The following is a 12,168-nucleotide window of genomic DNA, read 5'->3' as shown; positions in this document are numbered from 1 at the left end:
CCTTCGTAGTTCTGCGGCTGGAGAGCGTGCTGCTGCTGCCGGTATGTTGGGGGGCGTAATTTCGGGGGGGGGGGGGGGGGGGCGCACAGCCCTATGTTTGCTTACATAGGGCTGTGCCTCTGGTTACAGGCAGTCCCCAAGTTACGAACAAGTTGAGTTCTCTAGATTTGTTCTTAAGTTTACTTTGTATGACGTCAGAATAGGTACATTTTAAAGTATAATATAAATAGACAATATACTGTGTGTGTGTATGTGTGCGCGCACGTATGTGCGTTGGATAGCACACCCCTGTGGTGTTTGTTTTGCTCTCTATGCTCCTGTTCAATTTCACCCCACTTTCTGTCCCTGTGATAATTGGATTTTGAAAAATGTGTCTTTTTGTGGAAACAAGGATTAGTGATAAAGCTTCACTTGAGACACCTTTTTTCTGTGATAATTCTTTCAGGAGTTAATTTTCTTCCTGGGGAAGATTTCTCTCACTTCCTGTTGTCTCATCCCCGTTTGTAACTATGAGTAGTTTGTAAGCCAGATATTTGTAACTCAGGGACTGCCTGTACTTTATGTTGTACTACTAGCAATCTAGCTAGTGAGATTCAATTATCTCTCAAGCAGGTGGAAGATAAATAAGGGGATACTTTACCAGCAGTCAAACTGATGTGATACCCCTTATCCCTATCCTCCTCAAGGTACTTGATGATCTGATGTAGTGTTGGAAGCTTCCATCATTCATGATCTCATACCTTCCCTACCATATCTCTTTCGTTATCATTTGCTTAAGTCTCTTCTCGGTGATATAAGAGTCAGAGTTGCTGTCAGGGAATTCTGCACTCTTTGTTCTGGCCTTACTGGTCTCAGCATGGTTCCTGAGACTTGTATGTCTCTGTCTTGAGGAAGATCATTTCAAGCTAGTTCTTACTGTTGAACTTGATGTCTTAAGAATTTACTTGTGCTTATTTGCTGCCCACAGCAACCACAGGATACTTGGAGTGGTCCTAGACATACCCTGGCTTTTCTATTGTGACTTGGTTCCCTTCTACACAGCTGTATAAAATCCAGATTATCTGCTTTGAACTGGGTTATCTGGCAGTGTAGACACAGATAATCCAGTTCAAAGCAAATAATGTGGATTATCTGCCTTGATATTTTGGATTATATGACAGAGTAGAAGGGCCCTTAGAATGCTTGCCTTTCATTTCAGGTGCTGTCTTTGCAATGGTACTGCTGCTGTTCCTGCCACTTGTCTATCTTTGATCTTGAGCTCAAATAAGCCTCTTGATGATAGAAATTGATTTTTCCCTCTACCACCATGCTCAACACTTACAGGTTTTACTGGGAGTGAACCAGACTTATCCCATTACCACTAGAACTGCTTACAGGTTTTACTGAGGGTTAAGACCAGTCTGATCCTTAAAACTTTCTGGCCTTTGGGAGATCTTGTCGATTTGCATTACAGCTGCAGAAATCCCTCGTGATAAACTACTGATCAGGAGTAATTGTAATAGTAGTTCTTAAAATGGTAACTCACATATATATTTAATTAATTGGGATATTAAATGGAAATTTGATTTGATTATTTGCTTCCCCACAAGTAAAATGAAATGGACAATACAATAATAATATTTCCTTTGTTCCATAATATGAATGTACGATATAATGTATGTGCTTTGTGAAGATAACAACTGTGCTTGCTGGCAGACCATATGAATGCAAAATTGAATACAGAAGAGGAATGTTTTTAAAAGAAATGAATGACAATAACAAATTTATACCAGGACAACTCCAGCTACATCATGGTGACCCTTTGTGTCTTTGGCAACCTTGGTTCATTACTCTGTTCTTATCTCACACAGACCATATTTAATATCCATATTGTCAAATCTCTTTTCTCATGACAGTTGGAGGATCTATACCAGGGGTCCCCAAACTAAGGCCCGGGGGCCGGATGCGGCCCTCTGAGGTCATTTACCTGGCCCCCACCCTCAGTTTTATAATATAATATATTGTATATACATATAATATTGATAATAATATTATAATGTAATACAATATAACATTAATAATAATACCATATAATAATATTAATTATATATTCTATATTACATATAATATTACTAATAATATTACAGTATAGTGGTATAGTTCAATATAGTAATACATAATACTAATATTGTGCTATGCTAATAATATAATATATTGTATGTACATATAATTTGTAAGCCACTCTGAGTCCCCTTTGGGGTGAGAAGGGTATGATACAAATGTAGTAAATAAATGCAGTAAATAATAAATAAATAAATAAATAAATAAATAAATTTTAGACTTAGGCTCACTCAAAGTCTGAAATGACTTGAAGGCACACAACAACAACAACAACAACAACAACAACAACAACAACAACCCTAATTAACTTGACTATCTCATTGGCCAGAAGCAGGACCACACTTCCCATTGAAATCCTGATAAATGTATGTTGGTTAAAATTGTTTTTATTTTTAAATATTGTATTGTTCTTTCATTGTTCTTGTTGTTGTTGTTGTTTTTGCATTACAAATAAGACATATGCAGTGTGCATTGGAATTTGTTTGTATTTTTTTCAAATGATAATCCGGCCCCTCAACAGTCTGAAGGATTGTGGACCGGCCCTCGGCTTAATGTGATGACTCATGGGCCATGTAGTCCCGTTCCTAGTACTATTGTGGCAGATGAAGAGGACAACTTGGGTTTCCCACCGTTTCAGCCAGAATTGGAGCCCTTGCACCTGCAAGATGTTTGCCCACAAGAAGTCAGCCAAACAAGCCTTGAGCAGAAATCTCCCCCATTTTCTCGCCGGGATAATTATAATCGAGATAGAGGCGCTAGGGAGGCGAATCGCAGAAGCGCCAGAATCGCTGCCAGACAATTAGCTGATTAAGCCTGTTTCCCTTGGGAAATCTTAAGGAGTCATGCATCTGGACACAGTATGGGTTTCACTTCTTGTTCCCCAGGGAAAGTGTTCCTTGGCGGGAAAACAAGATCCTATATAGGTGTTTAACCGCAAGGGGATCCTTGCGGAGTCAATTCGTCAGCTTCGGGAGCGAGATCGTATGTGGACTCGCTATTCCAGTTCCTTGTTTCCAGGACCTTGTTCTTGTTCCAGCCCTGCCTTGTTTCCACGGACCTTGCCACGGACCTCACCACGGACCCTGTTCTCGTCTCTTGCTTCTTGTTGCCTTGAATCAAGCCTTGTTTGCCAAGAATCTATTTTGCTCTCCAGCCTTGTTGTCAAGCTCCATTGGACTAAAGGACCTTGTCATTTCCCCACACTTTGCTTGGCAAAGTGTGTGTTTCGGTTATTGGATTATAACTTTGGACTCTAATATCTCATATTGGACATTGTTTTCCTGCACTATATTTGACCTTTCCTGAAAGGTCTACTTCTGAACTATATTCTTCACTTGTTTTTATTGACTTTATATATTCCTTTAATAAAGATATTAGATAGATTCTGGTCTCTGTGCATGGTTATTGGTGCTCTGCAGCCTGGGTCCTGACACTTAAAAAGTTTGAGGACCCCTGATCTATCCCCTTAATATCTCTTGGCCTATCACCTTTGTCCAATCTGTCTTTGCCATCAGAAGTGTTTATAAGTAATGAAGGCTTCATAGAAGCAGACCATACAAAATCATAACCGAGAACAGCTTGTTTTTTCCAGTTTGTAAAACAATAGGGGCACACTACTGTTGTTACAAATTCTTCTTTATCAAGTTGGTTTTTAAGAATATGAAACAGACTTATTATGTATACATACTGATACAGTCTATTTTAGCATTCAAACATACAAAGGAATCCAGTGGCACCTAAATTTCTAGTATATGCTTTCATGGACTACATGCTACTTTATGAGATGGGTATTTCAAGAAGGCTTATGCTAGAAATGTATTTTTCTAGTTAGGCTGATACTTACGTTCAAATTAGGGAAAAATAGATATTGCAGAATATGTTAGAAGTTGGACAAAATTTGTCACAATAATGAATTAATTTGTCCCTTTTTGTCAGTCAATAATAGAGACTTCTCTCAGGTCAGTTTTTTTAATCAGTTTCACTTGTTGCTGCCTGATATAGTTGGCCAACCATTTGAACTAGTCTGTCCCATGACATGTAAGATAGATCTTCTTGATGATAAAATTGATCCGAGTAGATTGACCAGGTAGATCCAAGGAGTTATTAATAACACACTATCCTGGGAAGAGGTCTGCTACTTTAGAAGAGCAATAATATACCCTCCATTGTATAGGAACTCCTTGGACCTAGAGCAGTGACTCCGAAATTCTAGTCCTCTGGGTGTTTTGGACTTCCAATTCCTCGAAGCCTTAGTTGCCTTGGTCAATGATTACAGATTTGGGAAGCTGAAGTCCAAAGCATCTGGAAGACCATAATTTAGGAAGCATTGGCCTGTAAGATCTGTAATGTTTCCTTTTGGGAGAAGGCATTCAAGCACATGGTGGCTAGGCAATTTCAGATATCCTTGGAGGAGACAGATTATCTGGGCCTATTTTAATCTGGTTTCTGGACAGTGGAGGCAAAACAGAATAGGGAGAAAAACTTCTAAATGTTTGTTTAAAGTTATTTGTTCATTGGGCATGTTAGAAGTACACGGAGTGTTTGAAGCTTCATGCAAACACCATTATGTTTTTACAAAAAAAACATGCTTTGCAAAAATCTGTTTTTAAACCAAAAGAATTATCTAGATGGGGGGGGGGGGAGAGTGTCTTTGGGCTCTTTGAGCTAGTAATATAGCTGCTTATTGCAGCTGGTATGAGGATAGAGGCTATCTTAAGGTAACCTTGTCCTTTTTTTCTTTTCGCAGAGGTTAGATTTGAATTGGGGACTTTTTGATTCACAGATCAGTCTTTTAGCTGTTATAACACCAGTTCTCTTTTAGCCTATGTTTGGGACCTTGAGTCGTGATCCCGTTCTGCTTCTGGGTCACTGCACCAAAATCAAGATTGGGTGTCTTGCAAAGGTACATTCTAGCATGCTAATTGCACTTTGGCAACTCATGCCTTAGAAATAGGATGCCAGATCTCTTAAGACAGGCTGCTAGGCATTCAGCAAACATGGAACACATTATCTCACACACATAATAGACAGGGATGCCTATTAGCACAACACTTGGTCAGCTTCAGAGTATCTGCAAGCTTTTCATTTGATTAGCAAGATCGCACACAGTAAGTAGAATGTCTGTGTAACAGTGCAAAACAAAAGGCAACCAAATCCTTTCAAGCATGTACAGATGTTTTATACTGTATCTGTATAAACTACTTTGACTTTTATAGAATAGAAATGCCTCCTTTAAAATCTGTGTTCCCTGAAACTATCTATATATAACATTCAGGAGATATTAGAACAGAACTTGTAGTCTTTATTTGCCTGAAAATATAGTCCAGGATATGATTGTGTCTTATTTTGTCCTTAGACCATGTGCCATGTAACTTCATTTTCAGATGATATATCAGGTGATGATTCAGGCATTAGAAAACTACTGAATCAAAAGCAGGATTTTAGTTCCTTTTCATCAATATATTACAGAGTGCAGCTGAAATATAACTTCCTGATATATGGGAAACTACTGCATTACAGTTTTCAAAAACTGGTTGCTGTGCAATTAAACATTTTTAATATTCTATTTAATAGTTAAATTCTCAATTAACATTTCTGTATCATCTGTAGTGATCTCTGAATGTCAAAATGTTTATGGTACTAATGTCAAGATGTTTCAGCACTGCTGATATAAAATATAGTACCCCTTTTTGCTTCTTTTTTGAACTCGCTTAAAAAGTAGTCAGGCATAGTCATAATTTTAGTCCTTGTGAATCAGGTAACAGCTATCATTCCAGAAGCAGGTGATAAAGGAGGGATGTCTATAATTTGTGATCATTTCATTTATATGTGTAATGGCAGGCATAGAATACAGATTGTTTTGCATGATTGCATGTGTCAATACGTTTTAGCTCAGAATTATTTTCTGTTCTCTCAGACTTTGGGGAAAGAAAGGAGCATCACCAGGCCAGGCCTTAGTGGAAAACAATGCTGCAAGAAATGGGACTATATTTATAATCCTAGACACGCCTTGCTTGCTAACAATAGGCAAGATGTGGCAGACCATGTCTCTGTACTCTCCATAACACACCCTCTCCCCAAAAACTTTTATTTCTCTCAATGTCCCCCTCCTCTCCTAAATCTTTAGAGATGAAAACAGACTGTTTAATGCCCACTTTGGGTTCATGGAACAATCCTGACAAGGTTTTGTGCCAACTATTTGGGTTTTAAAAAAATATTTTGATGATCTTAGAATAAAGATGACAAAGGAATTCAAACAAGGCAATGTATGTTGGCCATAAAATTATAACATGAGTATGAGTATTCCTATTCTACACCCTTAACACATTCCTTGTGACTGTTTACACTGCAATCCTGTACTCATTTGCTTGAGAATTAGTCTCAGTGAAATCAGTAGAAATTACTTTTGACTAAGGGCTCATAATGCAGTTTGAAGCTAGCGTTTCAAACTGCAGGAGCTAGATAACGCATGCCACTAAAGCATGCTGCAGCACAGGTTAAAGAACCTAAATCACATCAAGCAAGCCCCAAATGTGAACCATACCATACAGTGAAATCGACTCTGTCGAATATGAACATATTCTAGACACCTGCCTGTGCTGAGTCATTTTGTAAAGTTTGGAATTTAGGGCAGGGGGCTGCCAAAAATGCCCCAGGGGGGTAGTTGAGCAGCAGGGGCGAACTGATCCCCTACAATGGGTAATTGATTACCTCCACCACTGTCTTTTTCCCTTCTTGTCTCCTCCTATGCTTCCAGAATCTATGTGCATATTTTGCTCAGAAATTTGGAAAAAAGCTGCATTATCTGATAGCTGTCAAGCCATGGATACTACGGATTTTGGAACCGATTTGAGGCCACCTTCCATTGTTAATTTAATCACCTTCCTGGCCTCAAACCTGTTCCAGAAATGTTCCAGAAGTGTAATCATCTGCACAGTGAAACCAATTTCTGCAAAATGAATTCTGAACCAAGCTGTGTGGTCAGTGTGCATGTGTCCTGAATAACTATGTGTGTGTAATAATAATAATAATAATAATAATAATAACAACAACAACAACAACAACAACAACAACAATAGCTTTATTTTTGTACCCTGCCGCCATCTCCCCGAAGGGACCCGAGGTGACTTACAAGTGGGACCAAGCCCAGGACATACAACAGAATTCATCAAATAAAATGCAGTTAAAACATAATAACATATAACAGTTACAATTATAACACAATTAAAACAACAAGGTATAAAAACAGCGTTAAAACTATATCAAACCAACTCAACAACTAGTAACCAGAAAGAATGGGCATGATCAAACTAGAGAGGGCTGGGCATAGACTTGTGCAAAAAGCAGATTACAGAGCCAGAGCAAGGGGTAAAGTGCTGAGTGCAACCTTATGTATTATGTAACTAATGTATTATGTCTCTTCCAACCCCACACACTTTTCTATTTTCTAGACAAACATACCCAGTTCCTTCCATTTTCCACACATTTTCAGATTTCTCTGGCCATCTTTGTGGACATCCTCTGAAACTGGTCCTATTTTTCTGTTTTCTTCTTAAAGTGTGGCAAACATGATTAAAGTACAGCTACCAAAATCTGAGGCTGTTCTTTGGATGACAAGTGACTGCTGCAGCTTTAAATTAAATTATTAGTTCTCACAATCTGAGAACTATGTTTTTCTGTTTAACCCTAAAATCATATTAAACTGTTTTGCTGCCATATCAAACTGTGGACTTGTGTTCAACTTAGCGATTAGCTGTAGTCCCAAGAACCTTTCCATATGTTCTTCTGCCAAATCAGATTTTATTCCTAATTATTGCCTCTTTACAGATCTTTTTGTCTTTCAGCTTAAATATCTATTGTATCACTCATTTTGAATTTTATTCTAATCTTTTGAAATTTTGATACATCTCAGTTTTGTGTTTGCAAATCTGATAAAGAGTGTCAAGCCCAATAGGAGGAGACATGATAGCCATGTAAAAATATGTGAGGAGAAGTCATAGGGAGGAGGGAGCAAGCTTATTTTCTGCTGCCCTGGAGACTAGGACACGGAACAATGGCTTCAAACTACAGGAAAGGAGATTCCACCTGAACATCAGGAAGAACTTCCTCACTGTGAGAGCTGTTCAGCAGTGGAACTCTCTGCCCTGGAGTGTAATGGAGGCTCCTACTTGGGAGGCTGTTAAGTAGAGGCTGGATGGCCATCTGTTGAGGGTGCTTTGAATGTAATTTTCCTGCTTCTTGTCTGGGGGATTGGACTGGATAGCCCGTTAGGGCTCTTCCAACTCTATGATTCTATGATTCTAGGGCCCCAAGCAAAGTGTTACTCTGGCTTGATAAACAACTGATTAATGAGCACTCATTTTGAGTAATGTTTTTAAACTAGTTGCACATTCATCTGACAATACTATACTGTAGCCTCTACTTAAAAAAGTTTCTCACATAGTATCTGAAATCAAGAGAAATTATGCCCACAGCCAGGGCTGTAGCCAGAGGGGCGGAGGGTTAAATTTTTAAAAAAACCCAAAAATGTGTCAGGTTAAAACAAAACCTGGTTTACTCATAAATTGGTTAACCAGTTAAAATTCATGAGTAAACCAGGTTTTGTGGGAGGGGGGGTATGAACCCTTTCAGGAGGTGGGTTTGAACCCTTAACCCCGACCCCTCTGGCTACAGCCCTGCCCACAGCATCCTTGCATCTACAGAAGTAGTCCCCCAGTCCTAAAATTAATCTGACATGATTGATTCTTAAGAGATCTATGCTGGTTTAGGCTAATTGCTGCATTGTTGTTTAGATGCCTACAAACTGCCTCCTTTATAATTTGTTCTAGTGTTGAAGCCAGATTGCAAATGGCAACCTTTCCTTCTTGAATGTTGGAAAAACATTGATCTTTCACTAGCTTTATACCATTTCACTTCAAGTTTTTTTTTCAAATACAGAAGTTCTAAGTTATATCAGGACATATTTTGGTATCATTATGCTGGGTAGGAATTTATTATTAGTTGCATCCTACTTAATTTTAAGTAATTGTTTTTCCTTGAAATATTTAATCAAAACAGCTAATCTAAAAATGTTGTATTATTTTTATTCAGGATCTTCCGTCACCTTTGTTGAATACTTCTGTCAATGTAATGGAAGAATTAGCAGCAAGAGCTGTGACATCTAAGCAAGAATCCCAGGAATCCATGAGAATAGCATGGCGTTACCAGAACATACCAAAACTGGAGGTAAATTGTATTTCATAGTATTCTCAAGATGTGAACAGATTACATTGTAAATATTTGTTAATTAAAATGCATGTTGAATTGACTACATCATTTAACACAGACAATTGCAAGGGATGGGCAGCTCATTCGAAGGGCTATACAGCTTTTAACTTTTTCTTTTAATTTTGTGTAATTTGTTAATTATTGTTCTTATGAGAAGAGATGAATTTTTTATTGTTGAATGTTTGTTTTTATTTATTGGAATTGTCAAGTCTATGGTGGTACTTTTACGGCATTGAATGTTTGCCTTTTACGTTGTGAACCAACCTAAGTCCCCACAGGGAGATAGAGCAGAACAGAAATAAAGTTTTACTTACTTACATACTTACATACTACTTCAGAAATACTGTTTTTTAGCATCTCAAAAGGTGGGATCAGTGTTAACTTTTTTGCAAGGCTTTGAGTCTTTTTTTAAAAAACAGGATGTGAAACAGAAGTTGACTGTGTTGTTGTTGTTGTTTTTTTTAAAAAAAACAAACCCTTCTCATGGACCCAAAAGTCTATCCTAAGAGAACTAGAAGTATGACAGAATTGCTCTTCCACCCTAGACGGTGGGACAAGGGCATTTTAGGCAAAAAAAAAAAAGTTTTATCAGAGGACCTGGATTTCTTACTGCCAATTTAGCATGAATTCTAAAAAGGGTGAAACTACATCAGTCCATATATTAGCATTATAATGTTAACTTAAGAGTGACAAAATACTTCATCAGTTTGAAAGCAAATGATCCATTGAGACAGTTTTGGGAAGAGTAGTCAACTGTAGAATTATTTTAAAACTGCTCTTTTGTTTTTCTTTCTCCTCAGAAATAGTATCCTCACTCCTGCATTCTTTTTCATTAGTTCATATAGCTTTGGGAATACCTATTTGCCAAGGTAACATGTAGTTCCACATTAAGTAGGTCATACTGTCACCAGTAATAAGAACAGTAAATATTAAAATATAATTGTTTCAGCCTTGGAGCTATAATATTCATTGCACATGTTTTCAAGAAGCATCCATTCTATTTATACCAAACTGCTTTCTAAATTTATCTGAACATGGACATGTTTGTATAGGTTGAATGAATAGTATTTAGTGGATCCCTCTAGTGAAGGAATGGAATTGAATCAGGCTGTTGAGTTGCTTATTCATGTGCATAATAAGTAAAGTAAGCACTTGAGATTATATCAGCTTCACTGTCACTGTAAACTAATCATTATGAAGACATAAGAAATAAGCCCAGTGGTCAATTCTGCAGAGTTTACAATTGTTAGGATTTTATGAGTTATATTTCTCCATAGGCTAGCTTATCTCTTGCCTAGAATAATGGTAAGGTCAGTTCCCTGAAATAAAATGAAATATTTTGGGGTACACAGTCATACAAATACATGGTTATATATTCTGATGTAAGCGTAGTCAACTGCACAGTAAGTTCAGCTTTATACTAAAGAATATAATTGGAATATGACAAAATGATTTTACAGGGCTTGGCATGTTTGGTTTTCTGTGTAATTGCACAGACATGGCCATGTATTTGTATCAGAGGGAAAATTTATATATGTTGACATGCCAAATCAAAAACCCTCCAGGTTGATCATGTAACCTCATCAATTTTATTATGAAGCTTGATATGCCAAGCTGAACTATTGAAATATGCTTTATTAGTTACATGAAATTACCACGTATGTATCCATAAATGTGGGGAAATACAGATATTAACTTCAATAGAATGGTATTTTGTGAAGTATTGAATTTTCTAGTTTGCTCCAATTTAACTGTAAAGTTACAAAAAATATACAAATGAACATGAAAATTGGTGTACGGTGCAATCTATTTAAAATAGAAGCTTGAAAAGCAAAAGTCCATTCTCAGAGATGGTGCCCTGTATTTGAAGTTACTACTAGAAACTACAAAGTAAAAATTAACTACATGTTATCATTGCAGACATTCAGACTACTGGCATAATTTTTTGATCATGAACAACTGTTATGGAGAAAATATCTTGATGCAGATAAAATCCCAATATTTACTGTGCTTCTCTCCTAAATGTCAAAGCAATGGTTGGTTTTAAATGCTCCCTTGCCATTTTTCTCTCTGAATGCACCTTTTCATGAACCTTCTTTCACAATGCCAAGTGGTCCATCACCACTTGTCCATATGACTGCCCCTGACAGTATCCCCTGTTATTTCATCCCAAAATAAGCTATTACTGAGAAGGCACCAGGGCAGATCTTGGGGTTATTTATTTATCGTGTCAGAAATAAATTGAGGGTACATTTATAATATATTTATAAATAGATCGTTCGGTTCCCTCTAGCTACCGTCCAGTCTCGAATCTTCCGTTTCTGGGCAAGGTGGTTGAGAGGGCAGCAGCGGAACAGTTGCAGCAGTTCCTCAATGATACAGCTGGACTTGATCCCTTCCAGTCCAGCTTCCGTAGGGGGCACGCGGAGACTGTGCTAGTTGCCATCACAGATCAGCTTCACTGCCAAAAGGATCAAGGCGGATCAGCGCTGCTCGTGTTATTGGATCTCACAGCAGCATTTGATATGGTCGATCACAATCTATTGACCCACCGCCTAGCCATGATGGGGGTTAGGGGGATACCCCTTAAATGGGTGTCCTCCTTCCTCCAGAATCGGGGACAGCAGGTGGTGAGGGGAGGGATGGTTTCCGAGTGGTCTCCGCTAACTTGTGGGGTCCCACAGGGAGCTATTCTCTCTCCTCTATTATTTAACATCTATATGCGACCGCTTGCCGGACTGGTGCGGAGCTTTGGGCTCGAGTGCCACCAGTACGCTGATGACACACAGCTCATTCTGAGGA

At 38.1% G+C, this 12,168-nt stretch overlaps 1 protein-coding gene across 3 annotated transcripts in view; it reads left to right on the top strand.

Annotated features, from left to right (window-relative positions):
- Window positions 1-12,168, top strand: part of elp4 (elongator acetyltransferase complex subunit 4) — a 250,688-nt gene that overhangs the window by 55,508 nt on the left and 183,012 nt on the right. For all 3 annotated transcript variants that reach the window (XR_505895.3, XM_003214707.4, XM_062980074.1), the window contains exon 4: window positions 9,190-9,324. Coding sequence is in view for 2 of the 3 variants with exons in the window: in XM_003214707.4 (XP_003214755.1) it covers window positions 9,190-9,324 (135 nt within the window). In the remaining variant the exon portion in view is untranslated. The remainder of the gene's footprint in view (window positions 1-9,189; window positions 9,325-12,168) is intronic.

The sequence above is a fragment of the Anolis carolinensis genome, chromosome 1 (assembly GCF_035594765.1).
Source record: "Anolis carolinensis isolate JA03-04 chromosome 1, rAnoCar3.1.pri, whole genome shotgun sequence".
Lineage (NCBI taxonomy): Eukaryota > Metazoa > Chordata > Lepidosauria > Squamata > Dactyloidae > Anolis > Anolis carolinensis.
The sequence above is the reverse complement of the archived record's forward strand: the minus strand, read 5'-3'. Positions and strand labels throughout refer to the sequence as shown.